Genomic DNA, 19,925 nt, shown 5'->3' on the forward strand with positions numbered 1-19,925 from the left:
GCTGAGATATACCCAAACCAAATGTTCTAGGTTCTCCAAACTGTTCTGGAGTTTGGATATATTGGTCTACCAAATCAACTGCGCTTGATAGCTATCCGATATCGACCAGTCACGTCCATACAAGTCCGTAGAGCCCACGCGTATGATTTGCAGCTTAGATATACTTAAACCAGATGTTCTAAGCTCTCCAATGTGTTCTGGAGTTTGAATCAAATGGTCTACCATGTCAACTGCGCTCGATAGCTATCTGAATTCGACCAGTCAAGCCCATACAAGTCTTTAGAGCCCACGAGAATGACTTGCAGCTCAGATATACCCAAACCAGATGTTCTAGGCTTTACAATCTGTTCTGGAGTTTGGATTATTTGGTCTACCAGGTCAACTACGCTCGATAACTATCCGAAATTGACCAGTCATGTCCATCACGGATACAAATTTCATCCATTTGCTTAAAAAATATACATGTTTGTTTCCAAAATGGTAATATGTTTGAATCAAACATATTTATTTTTAAAACCAAATTAAATCCCTGTTTATTTTATACATTCACTAGTGGGCAACCCCTCGCTCGCTCTTGCAAAAGTAAACAAAAACTCGAGTTCGGATCGGATCCGATCGGAAGTCAGCAGAGGAGTAGAAGCCAGAGTAGAAGCAGATGTTTTCTTGCTCCCCATCCCATCCCATTGATCCAAACATATTTATTTTTGATGCCAGAACAAACTGCATTTATGTTTGGATTTACCTAGAATATGTTTGTTTTTAATGTCGTTTTCTCTGCGTGATATATGATCTGGTTAATCTGGTAGACAAATTTATTCAAACTTTAGAACAGTTTGGAGAACCTAGAACATATGGTTTGGGTATATCTGAGCTGCAAATCAAACGCAATGGCATTACGGACTTGTATGGACATGACTGGTCGATTTCAGATAGCTATCAAGCGTAGTTGGCCAGATAGACCAATTGATCCAAACTCCAGAACACATTGGAGATCCTAGAGTTGCAAATCATACTCGTAGGCTCTAAAGACTTGTATGGGCTCGACTGGTCGATTTCGGCTAGCTATCGAGCATAGTTGACATGGTAGACCAGTTGATCCAAACTCCAGAACACATTGGACATACTATAACGCGTGGGCTCTTTTCGTGCCTATTGTTCAACATTGCGTTAGAAGGTGTCATGCGGAGAGCCGGGGTACGATTTTCAACAGATCCAGTAAATTTATTTGTTTCGCGGATGACATGGACATTGTCGGCCGAACATTTGCAAAGGTGGCAGAACTGTACACCCGCCTGAAACGTGAAGCAACAAAAGTGGGACTGGTGGTGAATGCGTCAAAGACAAAGTACATGCTTGTGGGCGGAACCGAGCGCGACAGGGCCCGCCTGGGAAGCAGTGCAGTGTTACGATAGACGGGGATACTTTCGAGGTGGTCGAGGAATTCGTCTACCTTGGATCTTTGCTAACGGATGATAACAATGTTAGTCGTGAAATACGAAGGCGCATCATCCGTGGAAGTCGGGCCTACTACGGGCTCTAGAAGAAACTGCGGTCAAAAAAGATTCGCCACCGTACCAAATGTGCCATGTACAAGACGCTAATAAGACGGGTTGTCCTCTACGGACAAGAAACATGGACAATGCTCGAGGAGGACTTGTAAGCACTCGGAGTATTCGAAAGACGGGTGCTTCAGACCATCTTTGTCGGTGTGTGGCGGTGAAGAATGAACCACGAGCTCGCCCAGCTCTACGGCGAACCCAGTATCCAGATGGTAACTAAAGTCGGAAAGGTGCGATGGGCAGGGCATGTTGCAAGAATGCCGAACAACAACCCTGCAAAGATGGTGTTCGCTTCCAATCCGGCAGGTACGAGACGGCGTGGAGCGCAGCGAGCGAGGTGGGCAGACCAGGTGCAAAACGACTTGGCGCATTCGAGGATGGAGAGATGCGGCCTCGAACCGTGTATTGTGGCGTCAAATTGTTGATTCAGTGTTATCTGTTTAGATGTAAACTATTTTTTCTTTGGACCGATTCCGAACAGAAGGGGTTTATTTGCACCAACCATATGTCGAGATGGCTTCGCTAAGGGAAATTTGTTGCTCGCTAGATGCTTTAGTCATAGATATAATAATTCTGCGTAGAGAAGCGTTCGGCAAGGTCGCTCGTTTACTATGCATAACAGAGCGCCGTTTCCATAGTACAGTAATATTATCAGCTAAAATGACGTCGCCCAGGTTTTTTTTTAATCTTTATTAAAGTGTTTTTTTTAACGTCGTCCAGGTGATCTAAAGACTGTCACAGTTTTCCGTATCGGAATGCCTTGAGATCGTCAGTAAAAAGTCGCGATGGTAGAAAATATTACACAGTTTCAATTGGACAAACTACTATGAATAAAATGTAAATGTAAAAGTAAAATACTTTTATTATAGAATAAAATAAGGATACAACTTACAATTAACCAAAGGTAGTTACTTAATCTGTATATAGTTTCCGGATAAAATATAATGCAAACGAATGTGCATTGCATTTAGAGAGTTGCAATAATCAGTCGAAAATTTCCTCTTTCGAAGGATGTTCGCTTGTCAATTTGCACAAATCGTCAACTATTTCGTTATTTTGCAGAAGACTTTTCTTGATTTCCCGTTGTAAGTTAAACATCGTCTGAAAAATATCCACAAAGCATTAGTAAAAGTTTATTTGAAGAAACAAATTTCTAATAAATTTACCCGCAAATAGCATTGCATCTCTTTGGATTTCTTCATATACTCAATATTCTGTTCATTCGCGCTCGTCTCGTTGGCAATCTTAGACACCTCACTGTCGTTCTTGATGTCCTCCTTCAAATCTTCCTTCATCTGCACTAAGCGCACCCTGACATCGTACAGGGTCTCCTCATGAGAGCTGACATCCTTGAGCAAAAACTGCGTCTGCAAAAAGATTGTTTGGGCCTTTTTATACCAATCGGCCAGACACTCAGCCTCCAGCTCCACCGCAGGGCGCACATCCTCGTTCAAGAGCGTCTTGACTCGCTTTCCCGTTTCGGTGATTTTGATTTTCTCGAGGGCATGGAATTGTTCATCATTGTAGGTGAGCGATCGAGTGGCGCGGTCACGTAGCAAATGCTGCCACGAGTCACGTAGCCGATCCACCAGATATTTGGCTTTTTCGTTGACACGATTTTTGTTGGGGCTGCGTAGATCGCGGTAAGCAGTGATCCACTCACGACTTAGCGATTCCTCCAAGACGAACCGATTGTGGAGTTGCTGAACTGGATCTGCTACTCGTTGGAATGTGGCTTTGAGGCTGCTCATTTCGGTGTGGATAGTTGAGGCCTTGTCCTGGTATGTTTCATTCTGGAATATAAAATACGGAAAATTATGAGGCGTTCAAATTTTTCAATTGATTTTCTTCGTACGAAGCATAAAAAATGGGGCACATCCCTCCCCTTTACGTAATCTCTGTACGGCCTCTATAGTCATTCGGCTGTTTAATATCTGAGATGCAAGGATAGTTGCGATTGATTAGTTTGTTTGACCAGATTGTTTAATATCTGAGATGCAAGGATAGTTCCCATTAACCAGAGACCGGGGAGTGAAAACTGTCGAAATAGCAACGTATGAAAAAGTAAATTCTTATGATGGATGAAAAAAATTAATTTAATGTAACCTACCTTCAAGGTAATTTAATTTAATATAAATTACCTGACAACAAATATTGATTGTACTGAACTCGAGTGGCGATCTATTTCCTCGCTTATGTGGTCGGGAAGGGATCTGACGACCAACCTGGTACAATCACACAGCCTTACTTCATTAAGCACAATTTCCAGACATAACTAAATACTCATCCTACTCGGTTGGCATTGCACACAATAATACGTGTGAAAGATTTGGTTTTTAAAATAGATTGCGAGAGTTCGGCTATGTGCCTAGTGTTGGAAATTTGATCTCATTAGTAGCCTTATGAGCTGCGGAGAAAGATGGAGCAACTGTACCGCGCTAATAACGCATTCTTACGAAAGAGCGTGGTGTGGTGATCCAAAGATGGCTTCAGGACTACAAAAAGCACTTATATGGCGATGTGGCAGATCACGGTGGCGGTATGGTAATGAACCTGGGAGCACGCGCGCAGCACAAACGTCTTCTGGATTCAAATATCTAGGAAATCCAGGAGGAGATCGGCCGGCTGAAAAACTTTAAAGCCCCTGGGGTTGAAAATTGCCCTTAGGGTCGATGCCCACGAAGCGTTTTTTCAAACTGCGTGCACGCCGCGTCCACGCAAGGTACCCAGCAATCCAGCATCAAATGTAGTCATGCAGACGTTTACGTGTGCATTTCTCCATTTGATGCTGGGTGCCTTGCGTGAACGCGGCGTGCACGCAGCGTAAAAAACCATTACATGGACATCGGCCCTCAACCGCCAAAAATGTGTATGGCGAAAGACATCTAACGCGAATTTTCTCAACAGTAGGAACTTTTCACGAAAAACTATTTGATAGCAGTTATGTAGGAAAGTGTCCGCTTCTACGCTTACCAAATATGTTTTCAATTAAGACGTTTATTTTCGAGGTATTAAACATTAGATGCCTTTCGCCAAACTGATTTTCCAAAGTTAACTCCTAGTGTGTCGCTGTAAACACGCTCAAAGCAGGCGATTTATTGAGAAAAAAAAAGATACGACACGGTGTGTTTGTCCGAAGAGGCTTATTTTCAAAAAATCAGTATCTCTAAAACACTCACTACACGAAAGAATAGATTTTCCTTTCTTCACGTAAGTGCATTTTTAAAATGTTCTATCGGGGGTCATTTTTCCATACATTTTTGGGGGTTGAATTGGCTATCATTTGAGATTTCTATGGAATTTGCACCAAAAACAGTGAATAAAATTAAAATTGTTCTAGATCCTCCGATAGAACATTTTAGTTTACCCTAGAGATGGGCAAAACAGCTCATTGCAGTGAGCGGATCTGATCCGTTCAGTTCATTGAAAAGAGTCAGCTCCTTGGATCAGCTCTTCAGTTCTTTAATGCTACATATAATAAAACATAATTGTTAATATTATTATTTTAATTATTGTTCAAAAATTTGAAAAATTTATGTCATTCATTGATTTATTCATTCGTTCATCATTCATCTATTTACCTTTCTTTTGAAATTTTTAAAATGTTTAGCTACAGTGAGGTAATGATTTCTATTGAAAAACCGACAATTTTAAACTAATAACATTTATTACGCTTTTTCTGACCGTCTAGTTTTTGAAGTCTAGGAGTTCATTTAGAACTATCACATTTATTTCTATACAAAACTAACTCAACATTATTTTCTATTCATAATTCTAAGTTACATTTTGTTGATAACGTTTCTCAAATCGTTAATTTAAATAATTCCGTCCCTAGTCTCTGATATGTATATGAACCATATCACGTGTCATAAGTTTTCTCTTCATACTGGGTGCAGTAGGAATCAATGCCTTGTTTGCGCGCGCTTCTAACCCTTCTAACCATGCGTAGTTGACATTTTCATACAAGCGAGCCCATTCATCTACACGGACAGATAAATCAACCCAAACTTTGAGTTCAATATACGCACTATTGAGAATATCGCAGAAAAAATTTACCCAAATTTGGGTAGTTTTCCCTTTTTTTCCCATGATTGCTATCAAAACTAGAGCAAGATGCAAACACCTCACCGAGGTTGCTCAGCCCAATAACCCAAATTTGAGTAAATTCAATATTCTCTATTTTGGGTTGATCAAGGTCCGCTTTGGATAAATTAAACTCAGCTTTGGGTAAATTGTTTACATGGGATTAAAGGCAAACTACCTAGTGCCAGAAAAGCCATTTTACTCAAATTTGGGTTATTGGCCCAAACCACGGTTTTGAGTGTAAACAACCCACTTTTGGGTAGTTTTAGTTTTCAGTGTATATTGGTTCCCGAAATGCGAGAGAAATAAAAACAAGAGAGTAAAAAAATACAGAGCACGGTGTTACAAACAAACCGAGTACACATGTAGCAGTATGCTGGCGGGAAAACCCGTCGCAAGTAAAGATCCGCTCCGTGCAAGACACAGCACCCAGCTCGGTTCGTTTGAACCACACGGTTCGGTCGCTAGAATCGGTCGCGACTGATCCGGTTTGAGATCCGTGTCGCACGGATCTGAGCTAGTGGCGCAGCTCTCGCTTCCATGTCACAGCAATTTCGAGACGGACGACGACATGAGCGGAACTGAGAGTTGTTCGGATCTTCGGATCTTTTGCTTAGTACGGTTCGTTCGCTACCGCACTACTAGGTATCTTTTGTGTGTCCGTTCGTAGCGCCGAGTATGTGGGTATGGGTTAAGAAAAAGGCGGCAAGCTAGATTATTTTTGCTTGTGTGTTTCTTATTCCTCTCTGCAGCAGAAATGATTTCTGTTGCTTGGCTAGATGGTTCTGTCGCTTGGCTTGATGGTGCTTGAGGTGCAAATAATAAACGATCAGCACGTGCGCGGTACTGGACTGGAATGCTCATACAAGCTCGCTTGTGTTGTGTACCGAGAGCGTGGTATTTTCGTTTGTGCTGTACAAAATACAACAGCGCGCGTACTCGAGTGCGTACGCTCGAGGGAGTTTCTCTAGGCGCGTGTTTGACAATGATTTCATCAATTTATAGTGAGCTGCTGAGCTGGGCTTCTTTAAAAAAGATCCATGGCTCATCAGCTCAATGTAAGGAAGCGAATCTTTGGAACAGCTCCTGAGCGGAACGCCCATCTCTAGTTTACCCACTATATGAAAGAGGAGAGCATCTGAGGCATTCCACGGGGGCATGTCAGTCGATCCTGAGCGACCATTTCGAAAATATTTGAAACTCTGCACAGTTTTTCAATTTCATCTAAATCGTCATTTTTCGATATCAAATCTTCATATTGAGTCACGACTAACTTTTCAAAAGGTGTATGTGAAAATGGTTCAAAAATATTTAAAAAGCTGCACAGCAAAAAAACGGAATGTTCGATTGTTATGATTTTTCAGCAAAGTTAGACAACTAAATGGTGATTCTTAAGAAAATGTGCACAGTAAAAAAAAATTTTTTTGCCTTTAAAAATATCATTTTTGTCACAAAACTCAAATATCTCAAAACCCTATCTTTTTTCGAACGTAATTTTTTAGGAAAACGGTCCATTATATTAGTTATCTACCATAAAAATTTGGTGATGGTAAACTAATAAACAAAAAAGTTATGACATTTCAAACATTTCACAATTTTCACATTTAGTAAAAAAAATTTTTTCTGTGTAAGTTATTTCGAGAATTGCAGTTTGATGCAGATTTTATTGTTAAGGGACGTGATTTAAACAAGTTGTTTTCATGATATTTTGATTTAATTATTCATAGCATCTATAAGAAACTTAGACACGATCCAGTGTTGTGATCAAAAGTATTGATAGTGTCATAATTTTCATTGCACGTGACTGGCGAAAAATTCTTTTAATAGTGTTGAAACCTGTTGATAATAACGTTGATAGAAACATATCAGAAATGTTATTTTTAAGACAAAAGCTGCAAAATCAAAGATTTATATACACGTGTACGTCTATAGTTTACCTGCAAAAAATATACCTCTTAGAGAATAGACTTTTTGATCGGGAGGAAACGGGTATCTTCAACAACAACAAATGCATTTTCAGAAAAATATATTAAGCTCGTTTAGTGGAATGTATTAAACCGTCTAAGACGAATTAAGTACTGTCCATTTAATTCCACCAGTTAATTTTCGTTATCTTTGCAGATACGTATTTCGACCACAACTGTGTGGTCGTCTTCAGTGTCTTGTACTTGACTCGACTCGAGTCGAGAAGTCGAGTCAAGTACAAGACACTGAAGACGACCACACAGTTGTGGTCGAAATACGTATCTGCAAAGATTACGAAAATTAACTAGTGGAATTAAATGGACAGTACTTAATTCGTCTTAGACGGTTTAACAAATGCATGATAGGTACATACCATGACAATGCTCACGAAAAAGCAAAAAAATTACTACTACTAAGGTTGTTAAAGATCTTATAGTAATTTTTTTCTTGACACCAAACTAGTCAGTAAAAACTTAAAAGTGATTTTGTTTATTGAAATATTACGAACAACATGAGTAGCCGCTTTCTCAACTGTTGTAGGCCGTTTGATGGAAAAAAGTGTTCAAAAGAGTTACGAAATCTCACCGAAAGCACCATAGATAAACTGAAAGCGACTGGTTATGCTCCAATGTCCACATTGAATACAAATTTACGCATTTGCACGTCCTGCCGTCTAAACGTTGACAAAAGAGCAATCTGTATATCATCGGTTGAGCAGAGCGCAGGAAGTTCGAAAACGACAGCAACTGAGGAATTGCCAGATGTATCGACAACAACTGAGGAATTACCAGAAGTATTAAGTGCTGAGAGCCTTGCCACCGTACCATCAGCGAAATCTGTTTCAACAAATCAATCGGAAGATGAGTGTATCCAAAAGGTCAACATCGAACGCTTTAACGAGGGCATAGCTGGGATAAAAAGTGACTCCGATTAAATGGAGTAAGATGGACTACGTTTATTACCCGGAGAAAAATACCGTGAAATAAACGAAGCTGTACGAAGAAACCTCTTCAAATTAGGGACCTGATGATGTGGAAAATACAGACTACGATGAGGTAATTATAAATATGAAGGAAAGGTTCTCGAATGCAGCCACGACAAGGAAAGAAAAATTATTGATTTTGTCGATGCTGCCAAGTTCGTGGTCTATTCAGGATGCCATTGATGAGTTCAAACCAATAGAAATACAGTAAAAGAGGCAAAACAATTGAAGAATAACTGTCTTTCAACCAAAAATACTAGGTCTAGTACTGCATTAACAGATGAGACAAAAGAAATAGTAGTTCAATATTTTGAAGATGATGAAGTAAGTCGAGCTATGCCTGGTCAAAAAGATTATGTATCAGTAAAACAAGATGGAAAGCGTCAAGCAATCCAAAAACGATTAATGATGACGACTTTGAAAGAAGCGTACACACGCTTCAAGGAAATTCACGATAATATTAAAATAGGTTTTTCCTCATTTGCAAGCCTTCGGTCAAGGCAATGTAAGCTTCTTTCCAATTCAGGAACACATAATGTGTGTGTGTGCACAACCCATGAGAATATTAATCTTATTTTACATAGTTTGAAAAGAATCAATTTAACAAAGGATATTAAAATGTTAACTGGTAGTCTTTTGTGTGAAAAATACAACATCAAATTGCTATCTACGATCTTGTTCGGATTGTCCAGATTCTTCATCATTGGAAAATACTTTATACGCTGAGTTTGAAGAAAAATATATTGATCAGTTATCATTTGAGCAATGGGTGACCACGGATAGGTGTGACATAGAAACTATTGTAAAACCTGTAGATGAGTTTGTGTCATATTTTTCTTGAAATTAGAAAGTTTAATCCTCAACGATTTCATTAAAACAGAACAATCCAGCTTTTTAAAAAATACGAAAAATACATTACAAAATGGAATTTTTAGTCATTTGTGATTTTTCTGAAAATTACAGCTTTGTATTGCAAGATGAAGTGCAGTCCCATCACTGGAACGTACAACAAGCTACAATTCATCCATTCGTTATTTATTTTAATGGAAGTACGCAAATTGAACACTTAGGTTTTATTATAATTTCCGAAGATTTAAGACACGATTCAGTATCCGTAAACTTGTTCATTGAAAAAATGATTAACTTTTTACGCGTTGATAAGCATAAAGAAGTCAAAAAGATATATTTCATGTCTGATGGAGCAGCGTCGCAGTACAAAAATCGTAAGAATTTTTCGAGCCTATGTCAATTTAAATCAATGTACGGAATTGATGCAGAATGGCAGTTTTTTGCTACATCACATGGCAAAGGTCCTTGTGATGCTATTGAGGAACAATAAAGCGCATGGCCACAAGAGCAAGTTTAGCCAAAGAACGTGAGCATCCAATTAAAACTGCGAAAGAACTTTTGATTGGGCAAATCGTAGAAAAGAAAATGATTTAACCAAATTATCATTTTGTTTTACTACTACTGAAGAGTACGAAATAAAGGCTTCAGAGCTCAGCGAGCAATTTAATAACGCGAAAACGATCCAAGGAACCCAAAAATTTCACTGTTTCATTCCATTGTCGGAAAATAAAATTAAAGCAAAACTATACTCAAACTGTGCTGATAATAATTCAAAAGTGTTCGATATTTTAAAAAATTTGAATAAAAATAAATAAAAAATAAGTATTAATAAACTGTTTTCATGATATCATAACCCATACCAAAATTCAAACCCAAAACTCTTAGAGTTTCTATAACAACATTGTGTAACTGCCACATTTAATTTAATACTTGTGATAATATTAATTCATTTTTATTTATTTATACATATAATATTTATACATATAATATACATAATATCGATGAATACATAAATATGGAATATCATACAAACAACTTGTTTAACTCACGCAAGGCCCTTAACAATAAAATCAGCATCAAACTGCGATTCTTGAAAAAAATACACGGAAATTTTTTTGTTTACTATATGTGAAAATTGTGAAATGTTTGAAATGTCATAACTTTTTTGTTTATTAGTTTACCATCACCAAATTTTTATGGTAGATAGCTAATATAATGGACCGTTTTCCCTAAAAAAAATTACGTTCGAAAAAAGATAGGGTTTTGAGATATTTGAGTTTTTGTGACAAAAATGATATTTTTAAAGGCAAAATTTTTTTTTTTACTGTGCACATTTTTTTAAGAATCACCATTTAGTTGTCTAACTTTGCTGAAAAAATCATAACTATTGAACATTCCGTTTTTGCTGTGCAGCTTTTTAAATATTTTTGAACCATTTTCACATACACCCTTTTGAAAAGTTAGTCGTGACTCAATATGAAGATTTGATATCGAAAATGACGATTTAGATGAAATTGAAAAACTGTGCAAAGTTTCAACTCAATAGAAAATCATGAATTAAAAATTTTCTTAAATTTTGATGCTGTTGCTTGGAATCGCTCATCTACTTTCACGTGGTGGGTGTTTCAGAGATACTGATTTTTGAAAAATAATGTTTCCCCATAGACACACCGTGACGAGTATGTAATGCGAAAATGTAGGGGATACTACGAGTAGTCCCGCTCCATTAGTCTATTTGTTATTAATTGAGAAATGAAGGGAGCACTACGATTGGCTCCAGTCCATTATAATTAAATATAGGAGATTTGTTATCTCAGTCTATTAAATAAAATACATGAAATGCAGAGAACACATGAGTGATTCCAGTACCAATGAGACATACTTGTACCAAATTCAAAAAATGCAACTGAGAAAATCGCATGTAAAGCTTCCAAGTCATGCGCAATTAACTTTGAATGTACTGAGGAGGTGTTGTGAAGTTCCTCCGTACGCCCTATCTTGATCCCGAATTCGAAGGTAGATTTTGTCTAAAACTAATTCGTACATACTATAGATAGTGGAATATATAGATGAGCGAAGATAAATCCTCTGTCTCCAAACGAACTGTCAAACGTGTCTCCAAACGAGCATGACGTCACGATTTCAATGGAAACGTTAAGGGCTGTGACGTCATATGCGCGTGTGCACGGGCAAAAAAATCGACTCAGCCATGCTTTCGCTCATCTATAGATTCTACTATCTATAGTACATACTATTTTTGGTGAATTAGAAATAGAGTAGGCCTTGAACGAGGAGAGTCTTAGTTTGGAAAAACAGTTCGGATCGTGGACACAGGTTTAAACTCCGGTGTACTGAAAGTAGTGCTAAATAAACCGAAATAAATTATAATTAATTCGCGGACCATATTAGGTTCACATCACATAATCTGGCGACGAGGCGAACCCAAGTGAAATCTAAAAAAACTGATCCTGTAGGTATAAAAAAATCTTCTTTTTCGAAAGCTTGGGACATTCTCAGGCAAGTGAAGCAAAGTCATGGGTTACCTGGGCAATGAAGCGTTGACCTAAACAAAAACGAAAAATGTTCACTCAAAAATGTGAACCGCCGTTGCTCAGGCCGACCCGATACGGTCCGTTGGCTAGGCAGAAAAAATAGTTCGCCTTAAAAGGGAACCGCTTTAGCAACACAAACAATTTGTTGGCTAAGCATAAAAAAAAAGTTCGCCTTAGAAGAGAACCGCCGCAGCAACAGACTAATTCTGTTGGCTGGGCAGAGAAAAAACCTCCTTTGGCAAAAGAACCGCCTCAGTAACGGCATGTTCCGTTGGCTAGGCAGAATGAAGTTCGCCTTAAAAGGGAACCGCTTTAGCGATAGAAGCACTCTGTTGGCTGGGCAGAAAAACTTCGCCTTCAAAAATGAAACCGCCTCAGCAACGGCATGTTTCGTTGGCTTGGCAGAAAGAAGTTCCAGGAACCGTCAGAGCAACAAATTCTGATGGCTAGGCAAAAAAAAATACCGGTTGCCATTGGTAGCAATGACTGTTAGATTAGCCTAACAGACCACCAATCTACTACGGTTGCCAATGGCAACGTGTCATTAAGAAATGATAATTCTCACAGCGTGTTGATGTCCTAAGGCTCGAAAGAGAAAGTAATATTGAATGCTAACTATTCTTGTTATTCTTGTTATACTCAACGTATCCCCGGGCCGTGGCCAATCTACGTTGTATGACATTAGGCAATACGTTTACACTGCTGGCTTAAATTTTCAACGTGACGATTAATTTATAGAACTCATGAAATCAATGTGAACTCGACTCGTGGAAAACTTATTCCAGGTTATCCGAGGCTTGTGATAGACCCTTTATCCCCCCGGACCTTTCCATCCACTGACTGGTAGGCTCGAGCGTCCAGTCCTCTGCTTCAGACCCATAAGGGGACGGAAACAGTTCAGTTTCAGGGTAGTAAATTTGTGAGATAATAGAAGATAGGGGAGGAGAGTATGGAGCGGCTTGTTGACCGCTTCCGGCTCTAGCGACTGCTATGGAACCTTTTTATTAGAGAAATGTTTGTAGAGATAGAAACGGTTGTGTTTATGTTCATAATAGATGTTTAGACAGTTCGGGATCGCTACGATAGAGTTTATTATAGCTTAGATGATTTATACTTATGGTAGAAGGGAAATGATTGAAATCCGTTTTCTGGTGATTGTCGCTTCTTGTATGTAGACTCGTATGTAGATTGATATGATAGAGGTACGTGCAGTTTGGGATTAGTGTTATCACGTTGGTTTAAGTTTGGAAACATAAAATAGAAAAGGAGGGAGCAGGAGGGGTGGGGGAACAAATACCTAACCATTTGACGCAGAAAGATTAAAATAATTAAACTGAATAAATCAATTAAATTTTACAATTTTGGTCGAACTTAAGTAAAAAATGTGTTCCAAGCGTGCCCACCGAATTAAGTATATTAGGAGTACTGATAACCTATGCTACTAATAAAGCTCGTGATTAAAAAGTGGAGGATGGCATTGTTATTGCTCATCAAAATATAATATTATTCTAGATATTCTTTTAAGTATGAAAACTGAATCCTAACTGTCCAGAAACTGCTTTCACCATACTGCCGCCCCGAGCACAACCGCCTCTGTCACTCATAGGCAATGTCCCTCCCACCACCTTGACAGCCTCCAGAAGTATCTACTACAAGATTTGAGAACTAGAATGAATTATTAACATGTCCAGCCATTATATAAAATGATTTGTTCAACCAAAGGCGTCATAGATGCGAGAACGACATCGCCATAAACGACACGGGACAACCATGCTCCACACGACAGTGCAGCAATGCACCGAATCGGGGACCTCCTAAACTGTTCTATGCAACGCAGAGTTTTACCCTCTCTTGCGTTATGAGATGCTGAAAATAAGCTCCTAATCATTTGATGGCAAAAATAAAAATAAAATAAAAACAATCAGACAAAATTCAAATATTCTAGCTAAATTTACTATTTTGGTCGAGCATGGGTCAGCCGCCTGACACCCGCGTTGAAAAATATGTTCCATGCGTGCCCCCCCATAAAATAATAACGCATGCTAATCACTAAGTATACTAAAAGATTCAAATGGAATTAGGTATTGTTCCCGCTTATCATTTTAGCACCGCCAGGGGGAACTTGGCCGATACCCACTGCACTTTTCTTTCCCTTTCCACAAGCAATTACCATCATTTGTGATATTTCAACGGAATCTTATTGGGAATTCTGAAAAGGCAGACAATCAATGCAGTTAGATTGCCAGGTAATACGTGCACATCGTAGCACTGGTGATGCATCACAATCGTATATATACAGGAATATATGTACTATATGATGACATTGACCGGAAGATTAGATAAGCATTTCCCCCCAGAAAGTAATATTGAATGCTAACTATAACAAAATACTACAATGTCATCTGTACAATTCTACAGGTATGGAGGATCAAATATTCAAGCTCCCACCATTTGAATGCGACAATGTACCACTAACAGAACTCAGGCAATAATGGATCGACTACAAGAATCAATTCGAATACATAGCCGCTGCTCTAGGTAAAAAGCAGAAAAAAAAAGCTCAAAAATATTTTCTCGCCGTCGCTGGTCGTCAACTGCAGCGTATATACGAAGGCTTACCAGAGGACAACCATGCAGCGATCGGAAATAAAGAGTAGGGGAAAGTGGGGCAAGATGGCCATACTAAGCGGTAACCCTTGTAAAATAGTGACACTGCTTCAAATTCTGCTGATTTCTCCATGAAACACCTTTATGATGACCCGTCTTTGACATAAGTATCAATAAACACTGATTAATAAAGTTTCAGTATCTTATAAACTGGTTTTAAAAAGGCTGTTTTTATGATGCCTATATTTACCATATGGGGCAATATGACCACCCCCTCGGGGCAAGACGAGCCTGGACCAAAAACTATATCAAAAGTGTGCTAAATTTATTTAGAATAGGGGACACATTTCTTGCACTTCTATGGATTATGTTCAAATGATGCTTCGTTTAAAAATGTCGTATTTTATGTTGATTTCTTGACAACTGGCACTACGACAATATCAGAATTTGCCTAAAATTAATTTATACTGTTAAACCCATATCCTTTGTTTTAAATCATCTCTGATTCAAGCAGAAACTATTTTGATCATTTTTTAAATGCATTTAAGTGTTAGGCGACTCTTAATCCTGGAGATGACCTTGTTCCTAACAGTTGGCAATACCGCCCCAAGCCGACGTGTATACAAAGATTTATATCCTATCGAACCTAATTACTGTGAATCTCCTCAAATTATTATTGTATATATGCTATAGTTATATAAAAGCTTCGGTAAATATCAATTTGTCCTGAAAAATGAGTAATTTAGGCTTCAATTGTTAAATTATGTAACTAGAAAATTATAAGAAAATTCAATTTCAACTAAACCATCTTCAAATCAATATTACAAGAACAAGTGAGGTTGTCAAAGTGCATTTTTCAGTTGTATAGCCCTTTTACATTATTGTGAACCATCCCTTGTAATAATAATGTAAATATAATGCTCACTTGAGGCATAATTAACGTTGGCTGTCTTGCCCCATATGGCCATCTTACCCCACTTTCCCCTACGACTTTGACAAGGTAATGCGCCAGCTTGACAAATAATTCGCTCCCAAACGTCACGATACATTCGAAAGACATTCATTCTGGAATGAAAAACCAGTCGCAGGTGAAACATTAGACAAGTTCTTGCTGCGAGCGAAAGTATTGGCCAACAAGTGTCAGTTTGGAACCACCGAAAAAGAAAGTAAAGATGCAGCTGTAATTGACAAAATTGTAATGCTCGCACCGCCAGAGCTCCGGCGGAAAATTTTGGAGAAACCCAACATCAACTTGGATCAGCTAACAAACTTAGTCAACACCCATCTATCCGTCCAAGAGCAGATTCGCGAGCTCAACCAACATACTACCGGTTCATGGAACATGCCCGAGGGCAGTCGGGGAAACATGTTCGTCAACAAGATCACCGGAAATGACAACAAATCACGTCGGCCAGAAAATCGTTTCTCAACCGAGTGTGGCAGGTGCGGCAATGAGCAACATAAGCCCAAGGAACAGTGTCCAGCCATAAATGTTTCGTGTCGTAACTGCAACCGTTTCGGACACTATGCCAAAAAGTGCCGTTTTCTCGCAATTAGAGGAACGACAGAAGCAGTTAGGCCAAAACGCAAATTTACCACGGAGAACCAAAACTATCATCCATCAAAGATACCGAAACTCAACGCCATCAATACAAATGAACCGGTGGCTCAGCGAGCATCTAACTTCGAACGAGAAAATCAGCATATGCTCAACGCATCCCGCTGGCCATCATATGCACATTTGAAGCAGAAATAGCAGTTGTCGAAGGAAAAAACTTCAGTTTCACTACCAGCTTCTACGTTGTGCTGGGGGCAGCAGGGACTATGTCCAAGGGCTTGACGATCCCTCCCCATGCCATCTGCGAGTTGTGGCGCCTGCCTAGGATGTGGTGGGGTTTGACAGTGGGCCCTGTTATACCTCTATAAAAAGCTGCATGTATCCGCAAGTAGGCTCCGCCAAAGCGACCGTGTGCCGCTCAAAGCGCACAAGCCCAAGTCCTGGTGTTAGGTGGGACGCTAAACAGCCCTGACACGACGGCTCTCCGACGAGACAGGAGGTTTGCGCAGGCCCAATAAGCCGCCTTTAAAAACAACTATTACGAACGACATAGAAGATAATACGACTCGATACAATCGGCAACGACCTAGGCGACGAATAAAGGATCACGATTGGAAGCTTGGAACATGGAACTGCAAGTCGCTAGGCTTCGCAGGTTGCGATAGGATAATCTACGATGAATTACATCCCCGCAACTTCGATGTCGTAGCGCTGCAGGAAATCTGCTGGACAGGACAGAAAGTGTGGAAAAGCGGGCATCGAGCGGCTACCTTCTACCAAAGCTGTAGCACCACCAACGAACCTGGGAACCGGCTTCATAGTGCTGGGAAAGATGCGCCAACGCGTGATTTAGTGGCAGCCAATCAACGCAAGGATGTGCAAGCTGAGGATAAAAGGTCGTTTCTTCAACTATAACATCATCAACGTGCACTGCCCACACGAAGGGAGATCCGACGACGAGAAAGAAGCGTTCTATGCGCAGCTGGAGCAGACATACGATGGATGCCCACTGTGGGACGTCAAAATCGTCATCGGTGACATGAACGCTCAGGTAGGAAGGGAGGAAAGCGGAATGGTAGTCCGAAGCACTTTCTTCCCCCGTAAGAATATCCACAAGGCCACATGGAAATCACCTAATCAAGTAACGGAAAACCAAATCGACCACGTTCTAATCGACGGTAAATTCTTCTCCGACATCACGAACGTACGCACTTACCGCAGTGCGAATATTGAATCCGACCACTACCTCGTCGCAGTATGTCTGCGCTCAAAACTCTCGACGGTGATCAACACGCGTCGGAGTCGTCCGCCGCGGCTTAACATTGGGCGGCTACAAGACGGTAGACTAGCCCAAGACTACGCGCAGCAGCTGGAAGTGGCACTCCCAACGGAAGAGCAGCTAGGCGCAGCATCTCTTGAAGATGGCTGGAGAGATATTCGATCCGCCATTGGAAGCACCGCAACCGCTGGACTAGGCACGGTGGCTCCGGATCAGAGAAACGACTGGTATGACGGCGAATGTGAGCAGTTAGTTGAGGAGAAGAATGCAGCATGGGCGAGATTGCTGCAACACCGCACGAGGGCGAACGAGGCACGATATAATACTAATGACACACTGGTGGTACAAGTACCATGGTACAAGAATCTTGAAATGAGTTCCGTACTGATTATTGTCTTTATCAAAGATAGTCTTGGAATAATTTTCTTGTCCTCTTGTACCATGGTAAAAGTACCACAGGTGTGTCCTTAGTATAAACGGGCGCGGAACAGACAAAACTCGACTTTCCGGAGGAAAAAGCGCCAGCAGGAAGATCGAGACCGTGAAGAGACGGAGGAACTGTACCGCGCTAATAACACACGAAAGTTCTATGAGAAGTTGAACCGTTCACGTAAGGGCCACGTGCCACAGCCCGATATGTTTAAGGACTTAAACGGGAACCTTCTTACGAACGAGCGTGAGGTGATCCAAAGGTGGCGGCAGCACTACGAAGAGCACCTGAATGGCTATATGGCAGACAACGGTGGCGGTATGGTAATGAACCTAGGAGCACGCGCGCAGGACATGCGACTTCCGGCTCCGAATCTCCAGGAAATCCAGGAGGAGATCGGCCGGCTGAAAACAACAAAGCCCCTGGAGTTGACCAACTACCAGGAGAGCTGTTTAAACACGGTGGTGAAGCACTGGCTAGAGCGCTGCATTGGGTGATTACCAAGGTTTGGGAGGATGAGGTTCTGCCGCAGGAGTGGATGGAAGGTGTCGTGTGTCCCATTTACAAAAAGGGCGATAAGCTGGATTGTAGCAACTACCGCGCAATCACATTGCTGAACGCCGCCTACAAGGTACTCTCCCAAATTTTATGCCGTCGACTAACACCAATTGCAAGAGAGTTCGTGGGGCAGTACCAGGCGGGATTTATGGGTGAACGCTCTACCACAGACCAGGTTCCCCATACGTCAGGTATTGCAGAAATGCCGCGAATACAACGTGCCCACACATCATCTATTTATCGACTTCAAAGCCGCATATGATACAATCGATCGGGACCAGCTATGGCAGCTAATGCACGAAAACGGATTTCCGGATAAACTGATACGGTTGATCAAGGCGACGATGGATCGGGTGATGTGCGTAGTTCGAGTTTCAGGGGCATTCTCGAGTCCCTTCTAAACCCGTAGAGGGTTACGGCAAGGTGATGGTCTTTCGTGTCTGCTATTCAACATCGCTTTGGAGGGAGTAATACGAAGGGCAGGGATTGACACGAGTGGTACGATTTTCACAAAGTCCGTCCAGTTATTTGGTTTCGCCGACGACATTGATATCATGGCACGTAACTTTGAGAGGATGGAGGAAGCCTACATCAGACTGAAAAGCGAAGCTAAACGGATTGGACTAGTCATCAACACGTCGAAGACGAAGTACATGATAGGAAGAGGCTCAAGAGAGGTCAATGTGAGCCACCCACCACGAGTTTCTATCGGTGGTGACGAAATCGAGGTGGTTGAAGAATTCGTGTACTTGGGCTCACTGGTGACCGCCGATAACGATACCAGCAGAGAAATTCGGAGACGCATAGTGGCTGGAAATCGTACGTACTTTGGACTACGCAAGACGCTTCGATCGAATAGAGTTCGCCGCCATACCAAACTGACTATCTACAAAACGCTTATAAGACCGGTAGTTCTCTACGGACACGAGACCTGGACGATGCTCGTGGAGGACCAACGCGCACTGGGAGTTTTCGAAAGGAAAGTTTTGCGTACCATCTATGGTGGGTTGCAGATGGCGGACGGTACGTGGAGGAGGCGAATGAACCACGAGTTGCATCAGCTGTTGGGAGAACCATCCATCGTTCACACCGCGAAAATCGGAAGACTGCGGTGGGCCGGGCACGTAGCCAGAATGTCGGACAGTAATCCGGTGAAAATGGTTCTCGACAACGATCCGACGGGAACAAGAAGGCGAGGTGCACAGCGGGCAAGGTGGATCGATCAGGTGGAGGACGACTTGCGGACCCTCCGCAGACTGCGTGGTTGGCGAAGTGCAGCCATGAACCGAGCTGAATGGAGAAGTCTTTTATGTGCAGCACAGGCCACTCCGGCCTTAGTCTGATGATAAATAAATTCTACGTTGTGAAAGGTTGAGAGCAAAATTTACTCGGCAGAGATACAGCTAAACAACTTGGGGTGCTGCTAATTGGTTTACCCAGCGTCGTTTGCTCAGAACCACTTCAACACATCTCCGAAAATTCAGTTGACAGATTCCCTGTAAT

At 41.0% G+C, this 19,925-nt stretch overlaps 1 protein-coding gene across 7 annotated transcripts in view; it reads right to left on the minus strand.

Moving 5' to 3' along the window:
* Positions 1-2,403: 2,403 nt before the first annotated feature.
* Positions 2,404-19,925, minus strand: part of LOC134212944 (serine/threonine-protein kinase TBK1) — a 37,158-nt gene continuing 19,636 nt past the window's right edge. For all 7 annotated transcript variants that reach the window (XM_062691322.1, XM_062691316.1, XM_062691317.1 and 4 more), the window contains exons 5-6: positions 2,726-3,352; positions 2,404-2,660 (exon numbers count right to left, since the gene is read on the minus strand). In XM_062691322.1, coding sequence (XP_062547306.1) covers positions 2,544-2,660; positions 2,726-3,352 — 744 coding nt within the window. In that variant the 3' untranslated portion in view covers positions 2,404-2,543. The remainder of the gene's footprint in view (positions 2,661-2,725; positions 3,353-19,925) is intronic.

The sequence above is a fragment of the Armigeres subalbatus genome, chromosome 2 (genome assembly GCF_024139115.2).
Source record: "Armigeres subalbatus isolate Guangzhou_Male chromosome 2, GZ_Asu_2, whole genome shotgun sequence".
Taxonomy (NCBI): domain Eukaryota; kingdom Metazoa; phylum Arthropoda; class Insecta; order Diptera; family Culicidae; genus Armigeres; species Armigeres subalbatus.